This window comes from Lepidochelys kempii, chromosome 15 (assembly GCF_965140285.1).
Source record: "Lepidochelys kempii isolate rLepKem1 chromosome 15, rLepKem1.hap1, whole genome shotgun sequence".
Classification (NCBI taxonomy): domain Eukaryota; kingdom Metazoa; phylum Chordata; order Testudines; family Cheloniidae; genus Lepidochelys; species Lepidochelys kempii.
The window spans coordinates 14499949-14524999 of NC_136394.1; the positions used below are offsets into that span (position 1 = coordinate 14499949).

The following is a 25051-nucleotide window of genomic DNA, read 5'->3' on the forward strand; positions in this document are numbered from 1 at the left end:
GCCAGGAAGCTATCGAGCCTGGGACTGAACTGGCCCTGTATCAACACAGCAAGAGAACTGAGCCTGCGAAGACAGACACTTAATTGGGATATTTTGATTTTGGGGATCCCCAGAAGAGGAGGAGCGACTATAGCCTTTCGGTACATGTCAGGTATGAATTAAGGCAGTAGCACAAAAGCCTACAGGCCTCAAGTCTGTAAGACAATAGCCATGGTGAATTAACTGAGGCCAAAGGCCTAAAAGTCTCTGCATGAGGAACTAATCAGGAGTGACCCTATGTCACAAAATAGAATGGTGTAATAAGCAAGTAAGCCTAAACAAAATACCAGCCTATGCTACTTTGGGATATTTTAAGATGTTGAACTTCTGCTGATGTTCAACCACAAGAATGCCATGGTAATCAATTGACATTATATGCTAATTTAGTTGAGGTAAATTAGTAGGTAGAATATTAGGAAAGGATACTCCAACACTGTTAGGGTGAGGAAGTTTAGATATAAATATGGAAATCTGAACACCCTCATGAATATGCATAACAGCCTTGCATCCTGTATAAAAGGGACTAACCTAGGCCCAAAACTGATGGGATCTTCCTGGCATGCCAGAGATAGGTGATCGAGTGGTCCTATCTCAACAGTTTTAGGTCCCCACAACAGGATGGTGAGAGTATGCATATAATACTAGTCATCTCAGTCTATTTTGCTGGTATGTTGTGTTTGGTGATAAAAAATAGATTTTTATCACAGTTCTATATTGCAGAATATTTTTCTGCAAACAGATGTAAGTCTCTAGATAATACACATACACCAAAAACAAACACTTCCTATAATTTTTTGCAAGAAAGATGGTCTCAAGGTAGTAGTCTCAGGAAATCAGGGTTCAAAACCCACGACAGCCTGAATCACATAGGGGCAATCACTTTCTCCTCTGTCTCAGTTCCCTATCTCTGAAAAAATGGGGATACTACTTCCTTTCTCCAACTCTTGAACTGTTTTGTCTATTTAGGTAAACTCTTTGGGACAGGTACTGTCTCTTACCGTGTGCTTACACAATGATGTCCTAATCCAAACCTGTTCATGATCAAGGTGACCTGGTGCTTCGCTAACTGGATTTTTCCTCACATGCTCAAGGTCTAATTGATAAACGTACATGGGGTTAGGAAAGAGTCTCCCCACACCCCCAGGTCAGATTGGCAGTGACTTTATGGGATTTTCGCCTTCGTCTGCAGTATGGAATTAGGTTAATCTGGATACATCTCAATTTCCTGCCATTGCAGGGGCCTTGGGCATTGGTACACTTTGGTCCCTCCTGTTTTTCACCTGTGACACACAGTCTAGTCTCCTGAGAGCTGTAATACCTTGGTCTAATTTAATTTGTTGGGTTTAGTGTGCAGGTGGTGTTTGTAACTTGTGATATAAAAGAGGTAAGACTAGGTCATCTAGTGGTTCCTTCTGGCCTTAAAGTCTAAGAGGAACGAAGTAAACACCAGAAGTAAATCGTTCTATTAACTCATCATCATCAATTGTTAAACAATAAATTGGAGACTTCCAGATATGGAGATACTACTGTCTGAACAGAATTTCCTGTCTCTGGCTGAAACAAAGTTGAGAGGGTACAAAGTCTTTTGGAGTACCACCTCCCTGCAATGAGAAAGAACTATCAATCCCATGAATATGTACTAGTGACAATGGTGTCCCTGCTTTGACAACTTGTCTTTGTGCTGTACCAATACGCCACAGAAAGATTGTCTATACTTTTTGGTTATTGATTCCTTCATAAAAATGTTAATGATTTTTGAATGTGGAGAAAAAAAGTGAATGACATTGAGAACAATTCTTAATATACCCAACCAGTGCCAGAACGTCAAACTACTGTACCACAATCTAGCCACTTGAGGGCTTCAGCAGGAAACAAGGCATTAAGTGGTATTAAAGCCCATGAAAAGCCCTAGGAAAGGGCATACCATTGTTTCTGCTAAAGTATATCTGTGCCACTCACTAAGATTAGAATGGAAAGCAATATCAGCAGCAGCTTTAATAGACTGAGACAATCAAGATCTACAGTCCCTCCAACGACAGCTAATAAAGCCAACAAGCAGCGCTAGCAGGTACTAACGCTGTGCCGGTCATTCTAAAAAAAGGAGAGAGAGAGACAGGTTCAAACAAAGGTTCATGAAGTGAGATTTCATTTCTCCCGAGAAACTCATTGCTCCCCACAATGCTAACAGTCTCCAGTTCATTTACAGATGGATAAAAAACCATGAACGAAACTGGATTAGCCACAGGAAAACACAAGAATATGAACAAGTATTCACTCTAGCTGTATTCTAGACCAACCTGCTAGTGCCTGCTTAAGTTAAGGCTGTCTAATGCTTCCCATTATGAGAGCCTGTTTTCAGCTGCTGACAACTTGACCAAACTTTAGCCGTTCAGGATGGACTTTACCAAGCCAGGTGTCTGTCTCAGGCTGAACTGGTTGTGGAAAGCCCGAATAAAAAAAACAGTTCAATTGTTTCCCCGCAAAGAGATTAATGAAAAATGTAGTTTTGCCCATGCTAAAAAATTCTAACTTTCGTTGAGCTGGGAAACTTTAAGTGCCTCCATGAAATTTGGCAGAAAGACCTTTGTCACAGATGTTGCGGCGATTTGGGAAATCTGCCTGTTCAACTTACGAAACTGCTGTATCAAAGAATGCCTCTTTCTGTTGTTAAGGAAAAGTTAGCATATGTGACTCCATTTTGGTTTGGGGCTTTGTGTGCGTGACCAATTAGGTATAATTCGTAACACTGTGTGCATCCACCATTGTTGACAAGACAAAACTTTAAGCACATTCCACCCCTTTCCCCCAAGACCATGCTATTAGAACTCAATGACTAATTCAGTTGAAGCACCTTGGGACAATGGGTTAGCCGGAGGTGGTGGGTTAGCCGGAGGTGGGAGAAGCCACTTTCTGAAGCTGCAGGAAGCTGTTTGGAGAGTGGAAATTCCCAAACAAGACACAGACAGATGATAAAACACAGTTCACAGTTGTCAGGACAGGCTGCTTGAGAGACAGTGCCCTGAGAGTGTGCTTAGAAGCCCCAAGACAATGATAGTGCCTCGAATCTGGAGGCTTAAAAACCACACAGGATCCACCAGATGATCCCATCAAAGCACTCAAAGATGTGCCTTCTGTTGTTCCTGTGAAAACAATCCAACTTATAAGCCTTTGAAAAATCATCGCAGTTTGAACATGCTTAGTCTCTACTTGTTAGAGTTTGGCAGCTAAATCATTTAAAGATTATGCCTGTACCGAACATCCTCCAGCCCAGGATTGCATGCACTGAGCAGGACTTCCACTGCAATTGCTGTTGTCAGCTGCAGCGTGCTGGACATCCAAATAGAGCAAGGAGACTGTTTCCTGTGCTCTCAATGCTCCCCTGGCTGGTGCCTTGGCAGTGTAGAGGAGAGAATGCAACCCAACTAATGTTGAGGGGACAAGAGCCAGAATGGGAGGAGGGTCAAGGAGATGGGGTGGGAACACACGGAGATTGGATGAGGACATGCAGGGGGCCAGAATGAGGGACACAGGATTGTCACAAAACAGGCTGAAGAGTATACTGGTAGAAGAGTCTTTGCTCCCTAGACAACTCCCCTCCCACTAAAACAAATCCTGGAATGAAAACCAAGATTCCAGAGTAAACAATTCTCTGTCAGCAGATATCTGTGGAACCTCCTGTCAAAGCACATCTCATCTCTTTCTAGTAGCTGATCCACATAGCAGTAAAAGATTAACAGAGAGGAGGACTCTCAGCTCAAGTGGCAGAGACCTGTGCTGTCTGTCTAAAACAGCGTTTCTTAAACTGGGGGACCCAACCCAAAAGGAGATTGGCAAGGCTATTATAGAGAGATTGTGAGATCACAAAAAAATATTGCAGGAGGGAGAAGAAGAGGGGGTATAGCGGCTCTGAAGGCAGCGCCACCACCAGCAGCAGCACAGAAGCAAGGGTGTGTATAGTAATTTGCTATCACTTGGGGGAGAGAAGAGGGGAACCTGAAATATTTTCAAAGGGCGGTCCCAGCAAAAAAAAAGTTTGAGAACCCCTGGTCTAAAAGGTTCCTATCCTACTGATAAACCAACCACATGGGGATCAGTATGGGTCCAAAAGAGGGGCTTTGTGTTTACATTTTTAGAAACCTCACGATTAACTTAAAATCTACATTAAAAGAATTTTAAGGCTGCAAAGTCAAACACGAGGAAGTTAAGGGATGCCAGAATTAAGGCTGCCAGTGCAACCTTAATTCAGCCCTTTGGATACATACATTATGACAGACTGTTTTCCATATGACCCCTACCTCATTCAGCACAAAGAATGGACCTGGTCTGGGATGAATTATGGTTATGTGTTAAGGATGCTATTGTCACAAAGAGCCCGACCTCATTTGTTGCAGATGTCAGTAGGTATGTCATAAGGTAGGGTCGGCAGGAAAACAAAGGATGGTCTCACATTTGAATGCTGCCCTGGAAAATTGGACTTTATCCCTGACTGTGCCACAGAGTTTCTGTATGGTCCTAGGAAAACAACCTAAACCAAACATTTCACACGTAGTCACGAATTGTGTGTTCCTCATTTTCTAGGTGCCTGACATGAGATCCTCCTGGTGTCCAGTTTGCAGAAGTGCCAAACACCCCCAGCTGTAACTGAAGTCAGTGAGAGCTGTATTTTGAACATATTAAGTGCATATAACACTAGGCACTCTGAAAAGACAACCTTTAGTCATCTCCAATTGGGCACCCAAAATTAGTGGGCACTTGACTTGAATCTGTGAACCTCCGTTTCCCAGCTGAAATGGGTATTGGATTATAACATCTCACAGGACTGTAGTGAAAATAAAAAACTAACATTTGTGAAGCACTCCAATATTATAGTGACAAGTACTACAGAGCAGCCCTTGAGGAAATTACTAATATGTTCAGAGCAGGATTTGAACAGTGTGCAATAAAGTAGGCCTCAGACCACACACTGAACAATGAGGACGAAGCTATTTAATAGCTGCTCATTCTGCAAACGCCCTCCCCCTCTGATGCACTGAATGAGACCGACTTCCTGGGGGGAAAAAAATAGTCGTCATGCAATTAACTAACTATCTCAGTGCATACATAAAAGGCAACCTACATTCTGGCATTTCCTAATTTGAGTGCTAGACTTTGTGACCTAAACATTCTTTTAATGTAGATTTCTGTATGAAATTTCCATAAAAGGTTGCTGGTTTCCATACATGAGCTGCTAATGAGCTCATCCACTGGGAAATGCAGGCGCTATTGGGTCTTTATTAATTATTATTATTATTATTATTGTTTTTAAAGCACACACACACACACACACTCACTCTACAGCTGTTTTGTCCCACAAAACAGTTTTAACTGCACAGAACAACCTACTGGATATTAAAAAGTTTCCAATTCTTATTTATAGTGGAGGTGTTAGGGGAACTAGATCCTCTCAAGATTAACTGCCTTTTGGGCCTAAAATGAAACCACCAATTTTTTTTTAAAATACTTCCAGTTGTAAGTGGTCTTTTACCAGTTTTCTACTTTCATTGTGCAAAGGGCATTCATTAAGTTTCGCCCAGACATTATGCAAACAAATTCCTATTGGCTAACATTACTTAACAACATGGGACAACTAATTCAGGTCACATGTAGTACACGAGTATTTTAAGCTTCCATGAAAACGAAGTCAGAAGAATAATTTCAAAAGGCTTGAGTTCACAGCAATCAGACTACTGCTACATGATTAAGTTTATAAAGATTTAATACCAGCCAAGTCTTTGGCTGATTGTATCTAGGAGTTTTTCTGTGATGAGGGGTGGGTGGGAAGGAGTGCAGGACCACATAGTTCCTCCTATGGTCTCACAAACGGTCATGTTACAAAAAGTAATTAAATGAGTGGATGTTGGATGAGACCAACACATCGTTTCCTCTCAAATATGTTGCTCCTAGATTACCAGGTTCAGCCCAGACACCTTGTTACGAGTTGGACTGCAAACCCAGTCCAGGAATGAAACCAAAAAAGTTCTGTCGGAGAGCATCTTGAAACATTGAGGTCTCCTGACTCAGGGCTCTTGGAAAATACCTTATTGTAGGGCAATTAGTTCAGAGTGAAGATGAAGTTATACAAAAGGGCTGTGTCTGATCACAAGAGTTTAATTGTAAGAAGCACATGGACTGCTAACTCTGCACTGCTAACTCCAGTGATAGGTGCTTTTGAAAACAGAGAGACGGAGATGATTGTCTACTATACTTGCTTGAAACGACTGCTGTTGAGAAGATTAGGAAAAAAGAGTTATGGTAAATTTAGGATATCCACTCCCTGTCTATGAAACATGATAAACAAAATAAAATCTGTTCATGAAGTATAAGAAGAATGAACTGAAGAGGTTCTGCACAATTCTGGCTGTTTATCTGCCCACTCCCATTATTCTCATTACTGAAAAAAGTTGATCCACACAGTTGAGCTCTTTTAGTGGCAAAGAAGAAATTGGGGAATCCAAGGAGGAGTAAGAAGAGTATCAAAGTTCTCATCTCCTATTGGTTCAATTACAGAAGGTGAAGGTGGAAAAGCACAAATACTGCTACCTCTGAATATGTATTGGCATTCTTAGATTCTTATCATTTACATCAAAGTTTAAACTGCAAGTAGCTAAAAGTAGAGACTAGAATTAAAAATTAAGAAATTACTACTTGAAAATCACCAAAGTGGTAAAGGCCTTAATAGATATGACCTTATTTACTAGAAATTTTACAGCAAATACTGTTTCAGCATCTATTACTCCTGTTAAGGAACAAAAAAGAATTATTTCATGTGACTCCAAGACTACAGCAGAAAGGAGTTGTAAGCAGGTGCTATGTAAATCCTCCCAATAATTTCTAGTATGCAGACAGAACCAGCAGCCAAAGGGCTTTATCCTATTAGAGCCATGGATAGAGGACACACACAGATGCAAAGATTCCACTAATATTTATGCAAGAGTACAGAAGAAAAGTAAGCATTTCTACATACCAGAGCTTAAAACTAAAGTTTGGAATTGAAAAGAATTCTATCTTAAAAATAAATCTGTATTTTAGGGAGGAAAGATGGAAGCAAAATGGGATGTTATGAGACAACAAGGCTATTCAACTTAACATTGGCTTTTGAAAGACAAAATATCACAGCTCACTTATCCTGATTGGTTAATAGCCATTAACCATTTATTGATAAAATGGGTTTTGAAAAAAAGATTGGAACTGCTGCTAGCAAAAGGAAATCGTTCCTTGTGGGACAATAGCTAAACTCGGAACATACTGAATTTATTGGGAAAGTCCCATATCACGCACGATTCAACTCCTCTTGGGGTGAATGGGAGTTTTACTGCTGACATGAATAGAACCAGGCCCTAAAAGAAATAGGCAGGCAATATGATTTAGCTTATAATGGCCTTTCATTGACCTTTGGAAAGGGAAATACACCAAAGTCAGAGTGTGCATTCACAACGAGGCAAGAATCTCATCACCTCTCATTAATCTTTGTTGGTCACGTAATTTATACAGTAATTTTCAGCCTCTGGACTGCTATAGCAGTTCTGATTCATTAGTTCAAACAGAGAATGAACTCAAAAACTGCAATACTTCAGTGTAATTTGGGTCTCTCTAAAGACCCCGACTTAAAATCTAACCCATACTGCAATTTAATTCTAGTTGTCATTTCCAGATTTCTATTTCACTATCCCAAAAGAAAGTCTTGGGCATTTCCTCCCGTTTTTAAATCATCTTAAATTGTATTGGCCAGATTTCCAAGAGCGTTTGATCACAACTGAGGCCAAATATTTAGAGACCAATGCACACCTGCTCCCACTTAGAATAATGGAGCTGATTGGTGATCAGCTCTTGAAAAATGACCCTATGCAAGTTTGAGGGCAAAAATGCCGATTTGACTGCTTCCTTGACTGACGTGTTCTGTTTATGAAAGTGAACAGCACAGCATAGGCAGCAACAGGGCAACCTCCCCTACACTGTCCAACAGTGTACCTCCATCCAGCTTCTGTGTGGTACCTTTCTAAGGGCAAGAGACAAGTTTAGAATTCAACTGCAGATAAGGGTGTCAGTTTGATTCCATTGTAAAGGCAGTTTTTCCTGTCCCTTAAGCATTAAAACAGTCTAGCAACTCATTTCACATTTAGAACACATACACTTGACTGCAAGAATGGAGGTGTAACCTAATCAAGGAAAAATTGCTTGTGATGTTACTCTATAAGCTGAAAAGCAAAGCTGAGTCAAGATTTATTATAAAGGAACATCTTCTACCAAATGTATTAGTGTCCTCCCATAGGGACATCCGTTTGAACCTGGAATTGCGAACCGTCATTTTATAAAAAAACAAACCTGAAGCACAACACTACCACACGAAGTAATAGTTCAGAGAACAGCATTCTTTTGGTACTACTTACCTGGACAGTCAACTTCATCACTCTCGTCCTCACAGGTGGGCCATCCATCACACTGCCAGTTCAAAGGGATGCACTGGATGGTACCACTGCGACATGCAAACTGCCCTGGGGTACAGCGGAGCTCTACGGAAACACAAACAAAGGTTTTTTCCCCTAAAGAGAAATATTCCATCCTGAATAAGGCTACATGGAAAACTAATTGCCCACCGCTATGCACACTACAGACATTATTTTAGCAACCTGGCCCTTCAATAAGATCTCTAATTCATACTGTCTCCCTGTTTTAAAGGGGAAGATTAATAGGACTTTCTTTGCCCAGACTACCACTTGAGGAAGCACTTTATCAGATAGCTTTATAGCAAGAGCCTTATAGTGAAGCTGTCAACATTTTAAAGCCACATGTAAAATTTACAGGCCAGATCCTCAGCTGGCCCATGCAGGCACAGATAGCACCAATGAAATCAACTTAGCTCTCTAATTTAAACGAACTGAAGTTCTAACCCTATATTTTTAATTTCAGTATTCTCAGAGATCAGTACTTTTCTTCATTCTAGGAAGGACATGCAAACTGATTAAAGCAATTCCCCAACTTTCTGTACGTTGATTTATGAAAATATGCTGATCCCATCAAAACAAAAGCATCACCTGAAAGTGAGAGATTATTCCCCCCACCCACCCAAGTGAGATCATAGAGTACATCCTTATTTCCATTCCTTACAGGTATTCCCAAATAGTTGGTGCTTTGAAAAACAGTTAAAAAAATTAAAACCCACAGATCCCAGTCTATCGGAATGTTTCCAATACCAAGTACAGATTAAGAGGGCCTTTCTAGTCGCTACCTATGAATGAATATTATCCTAAGGTTTGTTCAGTTTTTGCATTACCACTTCTAGGAATACTTATTTGGTTTTTAGAACCAGTGATGATTAATAAAGAGCTTATTATGGTAATTTTTTAAAAAAGCTAGTTATACCTACAGAGATACTACAAATTCCAAATTACTATTACCAAACCATGTGTACAACAGGACCTATTCATTTACAATTGCCTATCTAATTTGCAGTTCTTTTGAACACACGGACTCATTGCGAACTAGCTTTCATATCCATGATTGTCTTATCTTCAAAATTTATTAAGATACACTATGTGGAATTTCTACACAAGTACAGCCTTTAAATGAAACTAACTATATGGGCATATTTACACTATTTCATATCATGGTTTTGCTGCCCTTAAAAAAAAATTATAGAAATTAAGACTTCCAAAGCTCTAACCATTCCCTTCTATCAACTATCACAGCATAAGAATTCTGCTGCTCTTTCCATTTTCCTTGAAATATTTTGCAAAGAGATCAATACAAATGACTCTGTCTAAAAGCTGAGTTTAGAGCTGTTCACCTGACTGCAAGAGGTCATTAACCTCAGTGAACGCACCTTCACATCACCAGAAGTCCATCTGTCACTGCAATTCAAATCTCTTAAGGAAGGTGACTATACGCCCCTGAATCTCCTGTGTTATAAACAACTTAACCTTTCTGTTTTCCCATTAGTGAACTAGAGTTCTCTCCGTTTATCTAGGTTGGAGAACAGCTGCATTTCCATACTTTCACAATTTTAGGCACAAAAAACCCCAAAAACCAAACAGAGTAAAAAACCCTATCTTAACTCTGAAAGATGTGGATTTACAAGGGCTTTTTATGTGACTTTAATTTAAGATACAAAATCCTCATTTTTTTAACCTTCAATTAACATGTATTCTCAACCTGAGCTCCATCTTAATAAAGTTTGTTTTTAAATTAAATAAGGTTTAATATTATTTTTGTTGTTTTCTTACTGAAATGTATACTGCCAAACTAAACACAAATCAAGGTAGACTTACTTTAGATACCTTGAGCATAAATTCTTACAACATACCAAAGTTTAATGGCTTCTTTATAAGCATCACTTTACCTTACAGAGCACAGGAAGGTCGACATTAGAGCTCAAAAATAAAAATAGGCATATCCTCTTCTTAACACACCACCTACGCAGAACGCACACTCAGGTCACAAAATAGCTAAGAACTCAGACAGACCTGCTAGACTACAACTGACAACAACATATGGTACAACTAGGCAAGACACTTCTGACCCATTTACAGAATTTTATTCAGTGTGAACATCTCCAACAATCCAAAAACAATGCATGAACCACTTCCAACACCATAAGAAATAATGCAAATACTGAGAAAAGTGAGAATGAAAACTAGGTTTTTCAGAATATAACTATAGCAAGTACCAATTTGTCTCGAAAAAAGAGAGGGGAAAAAGGAGGAGCTGGGAGGAAAGGTGAAGTTTAGATAACCAGAAGGTTTTTGAGATTAAAAATCACAATGGCCACACTTGAAAAATCCAGTTCATATAAGCAGTAGGGCTGAAACTTCCAACTATTCCTATTAATACATTTATGGTATTATGTCCACACTTCACTAAGTTACTAACATTTTATCATTATAGTGCTGATGTCAGAAATATCTTGTTGCCACTGCAAACGTGGCATTGCATTGGAGACTACGGTAATTTTGTGGATGGAAATGCTGCTGAAATTAAATTTTAAAAAATAAACCCTTTACATTCTAGCCATCCACAAGTTTCTATCACTCTTAATCTGCAGTTGTGGCAGAATTTAATTTGCACTTTATCACATCAGTTTTTTTATTTATAAAATAAATAGTTCTTGAGTAAATTTTGTTTGTTTAAATGCAAACCACACATACAGGATGTAAATTAAGATATTCTACAGCATTGTAACAAGAGAAATCTCTATCTGACTTGCAGAATCAACAGAATGAGGATTATAGGACACTGCATGGGACCGGTTGTAGAGGCGAAAACGGATGCAATGAAGGAGAAGAAGGAGCAAAAGGGCAATACTAACAGCAAATACCCAAAATATTACTATTTTATGCACAAATAATACTATACTCAAGAGGCCAAGATAAAAGGATATTGTCATTAGTGGCATTAAACTACTTAAGCAATGCTCAAGTAGTTTATGAGGTCAACAGAAACACTCAATGAATTACAGCCTTAAATGGATCATAAATACACTAAATAATTAGATTTATATAATGTTGCCTTGATTATTCATTTGCTCTATATTCTACACATTCAAGCAAGAAAGGTAAATGATTGCTAATTACATGCCATACCTATCTTCCCAGTGTCAGTACCTCCCTCATTAGACTATTTTTATCACAAATGTGTCTACATTTTAGAAGTCTAAGGGCATGGCTACACTTGCAGATATAGAGCGCTTTGAGTTAAACCAGCCTTCAGAGAGGACAGTAGGGAAAGCGCTGCAATCTGTCCACACTGACAGCCTCAAGCACACAGGCGTGGCCACATTTGCAGCGGCATTGGAAGCAGTACATTGTGGGCAGCTATCCCAGCATGCAAGTGACTGCAATGTGCTTTTCAAATGGGGTTGGGGTAGAGTGTGACAGGGAGTGTGTTGTGTGTATGGGGGGGAGAGTGGGTTTTTGGGGGGGCTGAGAGCATGTCAGCATGCTGTCTCATAAGTTCATACAGCAGCAGACCCCCTCCCCTCCTCTCTCTCTCACACACAGGATTCCACAGTAATGGTTGCTTTGTCTCGGAGCAGATAAGCAGCCGGCTGTCAGAAACGGAGCTTTCAAAGGGCATATCCACATTCCTGCAGTGATTCCAAAACAATGAGAAGAGTGGCCACTTGACTTAAGGGGATTATGGGACGTTTCCGGAGGCTGATCAGAGCACAGTAATGCAACACCTCGTCCACACTGACACCCGAGCGTTTCAGCCAAGGCGCAACAAGCATTAATCTTCTCGCCGAGGTGGAGTACCAGCAGCGCTGTAGCCGTGGAGTCAGAGCACTCTAGATGCCTTGCCAGGGTGGTCAGGGAGTGAGCTAGGGCGCCCAGGGCTGCTTTAATGCGCTCTAACTCGCATGTGTAGCCAAGCCCTAAGTAGAGAATTTTTTTTAAAGTAAGTTTAAAATAATCAGCTGAACGTATCAATGAATATTTTCTCCAAATGCCAAGCACACTACCAATGCCACATAACAAAATGCTTCCAACTGAAAAAGCAGGAACTGTAGTATGATTTGATTCCATACAAAGAAATTATATTAAAGGAACACAGACTACAAAGTGAAGCATTCAGTACTCAAGAAATGCCCAAAACAAGGTTCCTGTGCAGTCTTAGCTCTGAACCCTTGTTTTCCGACATTTCAGAAGTTTAATGATAAGATCACATTTTTTTCCCCACAGAACTGCCTGATTCACTATGCAGTTGGGACAATACTGTCCAAATGAAAGCTTTGAAATATTTGTATCTTCCCTTTTTGATGTGTGCCCATGCTTAGCACGTTACTGCACATAATCCATTCCTGCACTGATGGAACTCCATCCTCCAGAGGGGGTCTTAACTCCTTTACCTATGTGCCTTCAATCACCGTATAGAAGGTGGCAAGATTCCATAAGAAGCTTCTTTACATTCATACTTCTGTGCAGGGTGGACATAACACTGATAAATATACAAATCAGTGAATGGTCAAAGAAGTGGATTTTTTTAAACCCTTACAATATTGACAAACCACAACCAAATTTCCACTAAACCATTAAGAGATACATCTGTGACCTAGCAGTTAAAGCCATGCCAAATTCCAAGTTTCTGGTAAATACCATTGAAATGCCAGAGCAAGTGTTCAAAATAAAGGTACTAAATACTGTATATATAGTTTTTTAAATGGGAAAAAGGGCACTTCCTCCCACTAGGCATTCTCAAACATGCTAGGGAATCTTAATTCTATTTTTCTAAAGAAAATTTGTTTCTGGGCTGAAATCAAATGTGGCACTTCTGAACCCAAAAAGGGAGGAAAGAGTTACAAACATCTACAATCCTCTAGAATCAAAACATTTGGACAATCTCAGCTCCAGGCATCAATATGTACTCTGTCTACAGTTTTATGAGACAGTTTTTCCAATTACACAACTTATTGGTAAAAAACTGATATAGAATTAAAGAAAATACTTCCCAAAATTACAAGAGAATTTGTTTGCATTGCAACTTATGTTTCTGCACTTAGGTTGACTTAAAACTCTCTTCATTTTTACACGCACCCTTTCCAATTTACAGTGCTAGATACTGTGTTCAAGAACACCAAACCAAGACTTAGAATGCATTGGTTGCCCAGACTGAAATGTTTCCTTTCTAAGAAGGTACTAAGCCAATGGGAAACTGAACACTTGCTCCAAGGTTAGAATTTAAAAGCAAGGCATACATGCAAGGTGTAAGTTCTAATCACTAGATTCAAATCAAGAATCCCATCTGACTTACAGCCTATTTCTAGGCCATAACAGCACAAAACTAAATAATGCTTCAGGGAATCTTAGTCCCTTGCTGCAAAGGCCAGAGCAATAATTCACAAGAAACATAATATAATAAATGTCCCTTGCACCTCTGAAGAATAATTAAGATTAGCAAAGAGAAGTACAACATCTTTTGACCACCCAGAGCTTTTGTAAAAGGTAATTATGCATCGCATGTATGGAACACATTGATTCAGCTACATTAGGTCATAGTAGGAGACTATGCATACATATCCTACATCATACAGGAGGTCCTTCTGAAGACATGGTAGCAGCTGTTACAACATGTGAATTGCTCCAGGTGTACCTATTTAATCATTGCACACTTTTAAAACCAGTTATTTTTATGTGATTTCTTAAACAAGTGATCCCTCTCATCCCTTATGTATGTGCATGCAATCCAATAATGATTACTAAGAATGGTGGGAGAAGAGACACTAGATATTTTACTTGTCTTCAAAAAACAAATGAAACAAAACTGTGCTCACCCTGGGGAAATCAAATATAGCAAGACTGAAACACTAGAAATACCAACTATCCAAGATACAGTATCAATAATGTGCATAATTATGGTAATTAGAAAAAATTCTTCTACTACTGCCCCCTATTCCTCTCAAATCTCCCTCCTTTACAGATCAAGATAGAGTGCTCAGTAAAACATAAAACTGATTAAAGAAGTTCGCTAGTTTTTAGAAGTAATACTTTCCACTATTCAAGTAGAAAAAAATTTATTTTGCATTTAATATCTTGTTGGAGAGGATATAAAAACAAAGTCTGTATGTGAGAAAAGTGCTTTATCTCAAGAAGCAAGTTCCATTGTTAACTAAGAAGTAGGGAGAATTCATTCATCCAGTATAGACAGCATAGAAATACCCAGGTAGTCTGTCTTGTGTGCAGAAGGGGGAGATCCACAATTGGCATCTCTATATACCAACTCTAGCCCAATATTTTTACACATTTAAAAACCTCATCTTCCACAAACCTCCAGCCAAAGTGGACTAGATGGGACTTCTAGCTGAAGGAGTTTACCGTTTTCTCTCCTTTTGGGGCTACACACTACTTTAGCAGTGCTGCTAGGCCATTAAACCCAGGAAGAGAGCTTACAGATTTTTGGAAGGAGATAAAACCAGGGTCAGGATGAATATGGGATGGATTTTTGTATGTAGGGCTTGCTGTTTTAGTTTGCTTTGGAAAGTTTTAGTTGTAAAAAAACTTAACCTAACAGACATCTTTGGGCTAAGTTTCAATCGTTTTCACATAAAATTTGGCATGTGCCAATTGTTGTGTGACCTCAGAAGCACAATTATTATTCTTGCAAGATCCTTTTTCTTATAAAAGAGTCATCAAACACAATCACTGTACTATAATGTGAAATTTAGTAAGTAGCTTAAATTGTTTTGGATGGATTTCTGATGACATTTGTCCTCAAAAAGACAAAAACAGCGCTAGAAATAGCCCATGAAAACAGTTTTAACAGACATCTTTAGTTTGAATTTACTAATAGGACAGAAGGTTCATGAGTGTTTGGTTTTCCCTTAATTTTGAGGATGTGGAAATAGACTTGAAAACACATGAAGCACAAAAATCACACCTACATAAAATACCTTCAGAACACTGAATGAAGGGACTGTATAAAGACAGTATTTTTTAAAACATCAAGCCTCAACAACCCTATTAAGTAGTGTATCTTTTTTACAAATGGGTAAACTAAAGAAAAGAAAGGCTATGTTGCCCAATGTTACTTATCAACTCTGTGGTCTTGGGGGAACCAGGGCGCAGTACCTAGCCTTTCTGACTCACAAAAGACCTTCCCCCCTGCCTCTGCTTGAGCCAAAAGCAGATCAGAAGACAGATTTACAAAAAGCAATGAAAAGGTAGTGGGAGACACACCTAAACCCTTCTGGACAAGGGTGACAGGATTAAGGAAACTCCCTTAGCCTCATTTGCAATCGAAGATGGGACAGGGAGGGCATGTCCATTAGAATACAGAATGGAGAACAGAGATTCCAAGGCAAGAACTGCACTGGACTACGGGACCAGAAAAGCAGTGCATGATGGGGAATCTCTGCTCCAGATGTTAATGAACTCACGCCTGCACACACCCAGCTCAGTAGTTATCAGACCCATTCTAGTAATAAATCCTTTATTGGTATCCAAAATACTGAAGCTGCCTAATTACGTTGTGAGCTCCCTCAAAGGAACACTGCCCACAGCCAGGAATGAGCAGTTCCTATTGTCTAGCTTGAAAAAAAACAAAAAACAACAACTTTGGTATACTCCCTTGAGACATCAGTTTACCCGCAAACAAATCTAGTGTTCTCCCTTGAACCATTTTTCTTTCCCTACAAAAGTCCCTACCCACGCTTAAGTAAGTGCTCTGATGCCTGGATCCAAAATCTGCAGTTCCATAGTACGACTTCATCTTCTCCTGACTGATCATGCTGGGGGCGCTGCCTGTCTCCAGCACTCCGGACCCTCAGCTACCACCACCATCTGGGACCCCTGATTGATTCAAGCTTCACGGAGTGGTGAGAACCCAGCTCTCTCTCTCTCTCTTTCTCTAGGTATAGCCTTCTGACCCAGACCTGTGGGATTGGTTACAACTGAGTTTTCTAAACCTGACTTTTATAATATTAAATCTAACTTAAATTTGATTATAACTGTTGTGTTTGTTTGGCTCCCCTTGTATGGTTATTACCGGGCAATAAATAACTTTCATGGTTAAGCTGGTTGCTTCTCTCTCCCCCTCCTTCCCCCCCCCCCCCAAAGGTGTTTTTTGGCTTCCCCATTCACTCTGCAGCAACGCTCCTCGTACCTAAGTTAAAGATCTCTGCAGAGCCCAAAAATCCTATGGGGTTTGCTCATCAAGTGGGTTACTACCAGAACAATTGTAACGCGAAAGTGGGGATAGGGACGTGCTGAACCTGGGGCACGAGGGCGGCAGCGTGGAAGTGCTGCTCGACCCAGCCTGCTGAGTCCAGGGGCATAGAAGGGGGGCAGACTGAAAGTGCTGCTCGACCCAGCCTGCATAGGAGGGGTCAGCTTGGGAGTGCGATTAACCCAGTCCTCTCAGACGCGCTCGGTTAATGTGTGTGTGTGTGTTCGTCTGATTCCGGGGCTGGCAGAACCCAGCCCTGGGGAACCTAGGTCCTGCAGGATAGCTCCACTGGGAGGGAACTTGCAGAAGGGAGAAGTAGAGCTCGGTATGAGAACACAAGTGACACAAGCAGTACACCGATAGAATTACAGAAACAACCTCCAACGCAATAAATGATCAGAGGGGGAGCCGTGTTCGTCTGGATCTGTAAAAGCGGCAGAGTCCTGTGGCACCTTATAGACTAACAGACGTATTGAAGCATAAGCTTTTGTGGGTGAATACCCACTTCATTGGATATATTCACCCATAAAAGCCTATTCTCCAATACGTCTGTCAGTCTATAAGGTGCCACAGGACTCTTTGCCCCTAATAAATGAGCATACTCCAAGATAATGGACAAATCTGGTAACACCAAGGTCAGAGTTCAAGTCAGCAACAGCTGGAAACAGAACCAATGAGTCCTGGCTACCAGTTGCATACTCACTACAAAGCCACATTTCCTCCTTATCAATCACCACTATGGCTTTTCAATTCATCAGCATACTTCTAAATAGAACAAACTCTGTCCTTTAGACAATATCAATGTTCCTCAGGTGTGGTAGTACATTTTCTGGAATGGCAACAATTTATCAATAGCTGTGAGATGATCAATGGGGTAAGCATGAGGGGTGAGGTAGACAGGAAGTGGAAAAAAATGAATTTGGAATATTGATTTAGTTTTCAAGTCAGTTATAAAAGGAAAACATGGAACCCAATATTAAACTTCAAAAGCCTAATGAGTCCAAGAAGAGACAGCCTGTTGAGTCAATGTATTAAGTAATATAATCTGTCCAAATGAGACACTCACCTGAAAGAAGTCTTGCCAGAGTTAGTCGTGAACCTGTAATTTGAAATTTAAAAGAAAACTTACAAAACAGTTGGAAACGTAATTGAACACACACCAGAAATAAAAGGATAACACTGTCAGTTAGTTTAAACAATATAATTTACACAAGATGGTAGGAAATTTTTATCTCCCTCAACCAAGTACTACTTTTCAAGTCAACGACGCACAGTAGAAAATTTAGGATCCAGTTTATGTAATCCAATCACCAGCATCTCATTTCTCAAACTCTAGGTCTTTATGTGAGAGGAAAGAACTTGTAGCAGGAACTGGGTCACAGTTCCACATTAGCAAGTTCTTGGAATTCATGGACAATAAAAAGATCATTTTGTTTAATCCAAAACGTGGTACAGTTTCACAAATTTCATACAGTAAATTAATACCTTTCCTCAGTTACAAATACAGTATTTTGGGCCGCAAGAGGCCTTTTGTATCATCTGATTTGAGCCTTCTGCACTTTGTAGGACATTTTCCCCACATTATTCTTACTAGACGGAAGCCTGAACATTAAAAGGTCACGTCCTTAATCACAATTCTCAAGAACACACATTCTGGTTAGCTCAATCAGTTACATATGAACTAAACTGGAAAATACAAGTATTTTAAGTTGTTTGAATGGCAGGAGCACTATCTGCTCTTTAGTGAATAAGTACTTAACTCCAGATCATCTTCCCCCTTCCATTGTACAGGTGCTGTGGGGAACTGCTAGAAAAGAATGTTTGCTTGGAGATAGCTTTATTTGGGGAAAAGGTAGGTAATCACACCCATGGCTCATAGGACTTGTTTGCCAGCCAGTCAAGGGAGTGTATACTTTCTAATATTACATTATTTTACTAATTATAAACACTATCTCTGGCAGAAGAGATATGAGACTACGAGCTCTACTAGTTCTAAAAATCTTGGACATGGTGATCAGAAAAAATCTGTTCAATTCATTAACTACGGATTATACTTCCTCTGCTTAAAAAAAAATCACTTTTAAATACAAAACATTTTGATAAACCTACTTTTTTTAAAAAATGTAGCTAGCACATTTAAGGTAGATTTTAAAAAACAATTCTGATATGATGTTTGTGTGCATTTTTTATTGAATTCCAATTTCTATTCGAGTGCAGGTGGTTGACACAAATCATGAGTAAAAAAATTAATCTAGCAAAGAAATGTGTCATTCACCATCTTCTAACATTAGAAAAACAAGCTATATAATTGCTGAAATAAGTGTGTATATATAGTATATCCTCTTGGTTAGCAAGAGGTACCAAATTTAGTGTGAAGGCTTTTCTGGGGGAGGGAGGCAATTATTTTAATGATTACCAACCATGAGAATCAACCTTTCATTATGAAAATACCTAAGTATACTCCATTTCAAAAATGCACTAGTAATCAATAGGCAGAATTGTCTTGCAGCCCTCTGGTAATTTCCCTTTAAAGAATGATACACCATATACCCGAGTGCTATAAAGTCTTAGATCAACATACACACACACTTTTAGATCTTTTTTTAATTGTTTCCAGTAGGAAGGGGTCATTCACAACAGACAGGCAGAGAATGAAGAAACTTTTGGGGCCAGACTCTCAGCTCTGCCTCTTAAATTTGGAGGAACTATTTGCACCTTTGGGACAAATTAAACACTAGCTCTCCACTAACCTGGTCCCCTCAAGGTTACTCTGGACCCTATGTTGGTACCATCAGCCCCGAGCATGACAAACAGGGATCATTTGGGCACAGGGACATTAATTTTTCCCCAATTTCTGACAGTGTTTTCCACAAAAGCGGTTTGTTGCAAACACCTCTGAAAGACAGCCAGAGAAAGTGGAGAGCTATAGATTACTCAGAGGGCACCAAAACATCCTATTTTACTGACTGATTGCAGTATGTTCAGAATTGACATATGTAGAAGATATATGCACTGTAGGATAGCCATTTTTTCCCCTAACCACTCAATTCTATTCTAAGGGTCAATCCAGTGCACTTCAGATGCAGCCAAACTTGTTCCTATAACCAGCTATAACTGATGGTACTTAGTCATTTTTGCTAGGTAAAGAATAACTCCAACAGAAGCATAGGGACTCCACAGCAGAATACAATAACTAGTCAGAAAAGAGCAATAACCACGGGCCACATCAGGAAGGAGAGGGGGGTTGGATGGGGCAGGGGTTCCGGGGGCGGTCAGGGGACAGGGAGAAGGGGTGGTTGGATGGTGCAGGGGTCCCAAGGGGCAAGTCAGGAATGAGAGGAGGGGTTCGATGGGGCAGCAGGGAGCAGTGGATGGGGTGGGGGCCTGGCCACGCCTGGCTGCTTGGGGAGACACAGCCTCCCCTAACCAGCCCTCCATACAATTTTGGAAACCCGATGTGGCCCTCAGGCCAAAAAGTTTTCCCACCCCTGGTACAGATCTTTGCAAATTTGTCTCTGAAGAAACGGAAAATTTAATTCCAAAATATTAGGTGAATAGCATGTGTGTAAAAATCAGAGATTAAGGAAATACGGAGTACATTCAAATGAGACATGATTTACAAAATTCCATCAAGTGAACTACCAAAGCAACCCAAGCTAACTCTTAGTAATCATACAATATTAAACACTTTCAGAGTTTATTAGGAACATTGGTGAGCAAACCCATTTGCTTCCTCAAGGGAAGAGATGTTTCTAGTCTGCAGGGAAAAAAAAAAAAAAGACAGGAGAAAATTAAAAAGCCTTTAGCAAGTATTGGAGCACATGTCTAGACTTAAAGCATGTGAGAAGCCCAAATAAATTCAACAGGACTACTCAAGAGTTTAAGGTTAGGCCCTAAATCAGGGCATGAGCAAGCCCAGAAGTCTAATGACAAGTGAAATCACGGATTTCAAACCTACTCTATGGAATCATCAGTAGTTTAAACCACTAAAACTATTCCCAACTTCCAAAGCCAAAAGGACATTCTAATACTGAACAGGTGTAAATTGTAAGAATACCTCATACAAAATCCCGAACAGTATTAAACCTACATCTAAAACAGTGGTTTTCAACCTGTGGTCTGCAGATCCCTGGGGTTCCATCCACTGTGTCTAAGATTTCCAAAGGGGTCCGCACCTCCATTCAACTGTCAGTAGCATGCAGAAACTTTTCCCTGGCTTGCTCAGGGATTTAAGCTATCAATTTCTTTAAAGCAGAGGTTCTCAAACTGTGGTCCGCAGAAAAGCTCCATTCAGGTGGCCTGCAGATAGTTCCCTCTAAGATGCATGCCTGGGCGGCCACACGCAAGAGAATGAAGGGCCATCCACCTAATTAGTGGAGCCAAGCAGGCTCTGGCTGCCAGGGAGAGATGGCCCTCCTTCCCAACCTCAGCTCTGTGGAGGGGAGGGACTCCCTTCCTTCCCAGCCCCAGCTCATGGGCTGCTACAGCACATCCATCGCATTAGAAAGGTAAGATAACTGATATTAAGATATGAGTTATGTGCTTTTATTTGTAGAACAAAAAAAGTTAATTAAGGGTTTTTTTATATAGCGCTTTTATCCAAAGCGCTTTACAATAGTGAGCTAATGGTACAAACAACATTTGGAAAGATCGTTAAGCGGTCCGCCAAGACCCTCAGCAATTTTCAAGTAGTCCATGAAAAAAAAAAAAAAGTTTGTACGTTGGCCAAACTGGACAGTCTCTATGTAAAAGAATAAAGGGACACAAATTAGATGTCAAGAATTATATCATTCAAAAACCAGTCGGAGAACACTTCAATCTCTTTGGTCACGCGATTACAGACCAAAAAACTGGCAATTCAACAAAAAAAACTTCAAAAACAGACATCAAGGAGAGACTGCTGAATTGGAATTAATTTGCAAACTGGATACAATTAACTTAGGCTAGAATAAAGACTGGGAGTGGATGTGTCATTACACAAAGTAAAACTATTTCCCCATGTTTATTTCCCCTCCTACTGTTCTGGTAAACTGCTGGAAATAGCCCACCTTGATTATCACTACGAAAGGTCCCCCCATCCCCCTCCCGCACAGCTCTCCTGCTGGTAATAGGAAAAGGAGTACTTGTGGCACCTTAGAGACTAACCAATTTATTTGAGCATAAGCTTTCGTGAGCCACAGCTCACTTCATCAGATGCACAAAGTTGAAAACACAGTGAGGATATTTTTATACACACAGACCATGAAAAAATGGGTGTCTATCACTACAAAAGGTTCTCTCTCCCCTCACCCCACTCTCCTGCTGGTAATAGCTTATCTAAAGTGATCACTCTCCTTACAATGTGTATAATAATCAAGGTGGGCCATTTCCAGCACAAATCCAGGGTATAACAAGGACGTCTGAGGAACAGTGGGGGGAGGAGGGGGAAAGGAAAGGAATAAACAAGGGGAAATAGGTTACTTTTTATAATGACTCAGCCACTCCCAGTCTCTATTCAAGCCTAAATTAATTGTATCCAATTTGCAAATTAATTCCAATTCAGCAGTCTCTCGTTGGAGTCTGTTTCGGAAGTTTTTCTGTTGTAATATCGCAACTTTCATGTCTGTAATCGCGTGACCAGAGAGATTGAAGTGTTCTCCGACTGGTTTATGAATGTTATAATTCTTGACATCTGATTTGTGTCCATTTATTCTTTTACGTAGAGACTGTCCAGTTTGACCAATGTACATGGCAAAGGGGCATTGCTGGCACATGATGGCATATATCACATTGGTAGATGTGCAGGTGAACGAGCCTCTGACAGTGTGGCCGACGTGATTAGGCCCTGTGATGGTGTCCCCTGAACAGATATGTGGGCACAGTTGGCAATGGGCTTTGTTGCGAGGATAGGTTCCCGGGTTAGTGGTTCTGTTGTGTGGTATGTGGTTGCTGGTGAGTATTTGCTTCAGGTTGCGGGGCTGTCTGTAGGCAAGGACTGGCCTGTCTCCCAGAATTTGTGAGAGTGATGGGTCGTCCTTCAGGATAGGTTGTGGATCCTTGATAATGCGTTGGAGGGGTTTTAGTTGGGGGCTGAAGGTGACGGCTAGTGGCGTTCTGTTATTTTCTTTGTTAGGCCTGTCCTGTAGTAGGTGACTTCTGGGTACTCTTCTAGCTCTGTCAATTTGTTTCTTCACTTCAGCAGGTGGGTATTGTAGTTGTAAAAATGCTTGATAGAGATCTTGTAGGTGTTTGTCTCTGTCTGAGGGGTTGGAGCAAATGCAGTTGTATCGTAAACCTTGGCTGTAGACAATGGATCGTGTGGTGTGGTCAGGGTGAAAGCTGGAGGCATGTAGGTAGGAATAGCGGTCAGTAGGTTTCCGGTATAGGGTATAAAAACATCCTCACTGTATTTTCCACTTTGTGCATCCGATGAAGTGAGCTGTGGCTCACGAAAGCTTATGCTCAAATAAATTGGTTAGTCTCTAAGGTGCCACAAGTACTCCTTTTCTTTTTGCGAATACAGACTAACACAGCTGTTACTCTGAAACCTGCTGGTAATAGCTCACCTTTCCTGATCACTCTTGTTACAGTCTGTATGGTAACACCCATTGTTTCATATTCTCTGTGTATATAAAATCTCCCCACCATATTTTCCATTGTATGCATCCCATGAAGTGAACTGTATCTCACGAAAGTTTATGCTCTAATAAATTTGTTAGTCTCTAAAGTGCCACAAGTCCTCCTTTTCTTTTTACAGATACAGACTAACACGGCTACTACTCTGAAACCATTCATAGGGAAGGAAGACTTAAGAGAGACTATGGGAAAGGACGGAATTATGGAGACATAATTGCTCTTAAAGCAACCAGAAGGTTCTGAATATGGAAAAAAAGAGCTGCCTCCTTTAGGCAGATGCAAATTAAAACACCTATTATCCAGAGACTGACAAGCGTGTAAGCCCCCTCAGCCAGATCAAAGTGGCAGCACAGAAATCCTAGTATCCTACTCTTTTCCAGATACTAGCAGAGGCAGGGGGCAATGCTTCTGACTGAGTCACGGGGTATGCCTACACTGCAATCCCAGGTGCGAATGCAGCAGCTGTAGACATATTCGAGCTAGATTTGATCTAGTTAGCTTCAACAACAATAGCAGTGAAACCACAGCAGCATGGAGTAACTGCTTGAGTACAATCTCAGGGTCCTAAGTTGGCTTGTCTTTAAGTATTGCTGCAGCAGCACCCCTACCTTTGTCGTCTATACATTTCCAGCAAGATTTTCCAGCCTCCTATATTACAGAGTACATTTTTGTTCTGCTACTGTATTTAGTGACGAAGCAGCATCTTTGAAATATAGCCCAAATAATTCTCCAAGACCTGCCCAACTAATCAGATAAACTCATAACCTAAAGATCACAGAGCAAATGCAGTTTACAATTCTAAATGACAGTGGCAAGGAAAACTCATATGATCTCCTTAGGTAAGTTGTTCACAGTACAAAAATAACTGCCTGTAACTTAGTTGTGCTAATACCTATCCTAGACTAGGAAAAAAAATGATGTACTGTTAGGTAATATTGCAACCAACATGTTCTAAAAGTCCTTACACTCAACCAGCTAAACAGGTGTTAGCAACAGTGCAATTTATCTACATTAGACGATTAGACCATCTTAGCTAGAACATGTTATCAAACACACATTTTACTCTAGTCTAGACAGGGCATATTCATTTTAGATGAGAAGAAATCCAAACCTAAAATCTTTTTCTTCTAGAATGCACTGTCAATCTTATACATGTGTATAGATGCTAAACACAAATGATTAAAGAACTATACCGACTCAATGCCAACAGAGGCTCATCCTAGCCATCTGCCTAACACCATTCTCAAAACCCTCCAGTCCCTTAAAAAGTCCACAAGAACAGCAGTGTCTCGCACTAAGCCCTGGAAGTCATCACATCAAGGTTCTGGTAGAACAAGGAGAAGAGCTGAGTTCCAGGGTCAAGTATCCCTTACTATGAACACCCACCTATATAGCTCCTTCCAATTTAAACCAAACTCTAACTCATGCACCTCATATGACTGCAACTGTGGTGTCACTCAAGGTGCAAGGTAGTCTTTACTGGTATGTCTACACTGCAATCAGAGGATGTGACTACAGATCACCTAGACATACCCAAGCTAGCATTTTAAGATGATTAGCTCTGGTACTTAGTAGCAGTGAAGCTGCAGTCGCCCTGACTTCAGTGAAGGCTGTACAAGCCTGCCCAGAAGGCTTGGTAATTACTCAAGCTACCATGGCTTCTTAGATACCAGTAGTCCGGCATGTTCCATACAAGCCGCAATCA

General features: G+C 40.4%; 1 protein-coding gene across 5 annotated transcripts in view; it reads right to left on the reverse strand.

The window, feature by feature from the left end:
* DGCR2 (DiGeorge syndrome critical region gene 2) overlaps positions 1–25051 on the reverse strand; it is a 66713-nt gene that overhangs the window by 31049 nt on the left and 10613 nt on the right. For 2 of the 5 annotated variants that reach the window (XM_073312900.2, XM_073312901.2), the window contains exons 2-3: positions 17798–17830; positions 8466–8588 (exon numbers count right to left, since the gene is read on the reverse strand). In XM_073312900.2, the coding sequence (XP_073169001.1) occupies positions 8466–8588; positions 17798–17830 (156 nt within the window). Of the gene's footprint in view, positions 1–8465; positions 8589–17797; positions 17831–19481; positions 19575–25051 lie in introns of those variants that run through there. The other 3 variants (XM_073312904.2, XM_073312903.2, XM_073312902.2) reach the window with 2 other exon arrangements.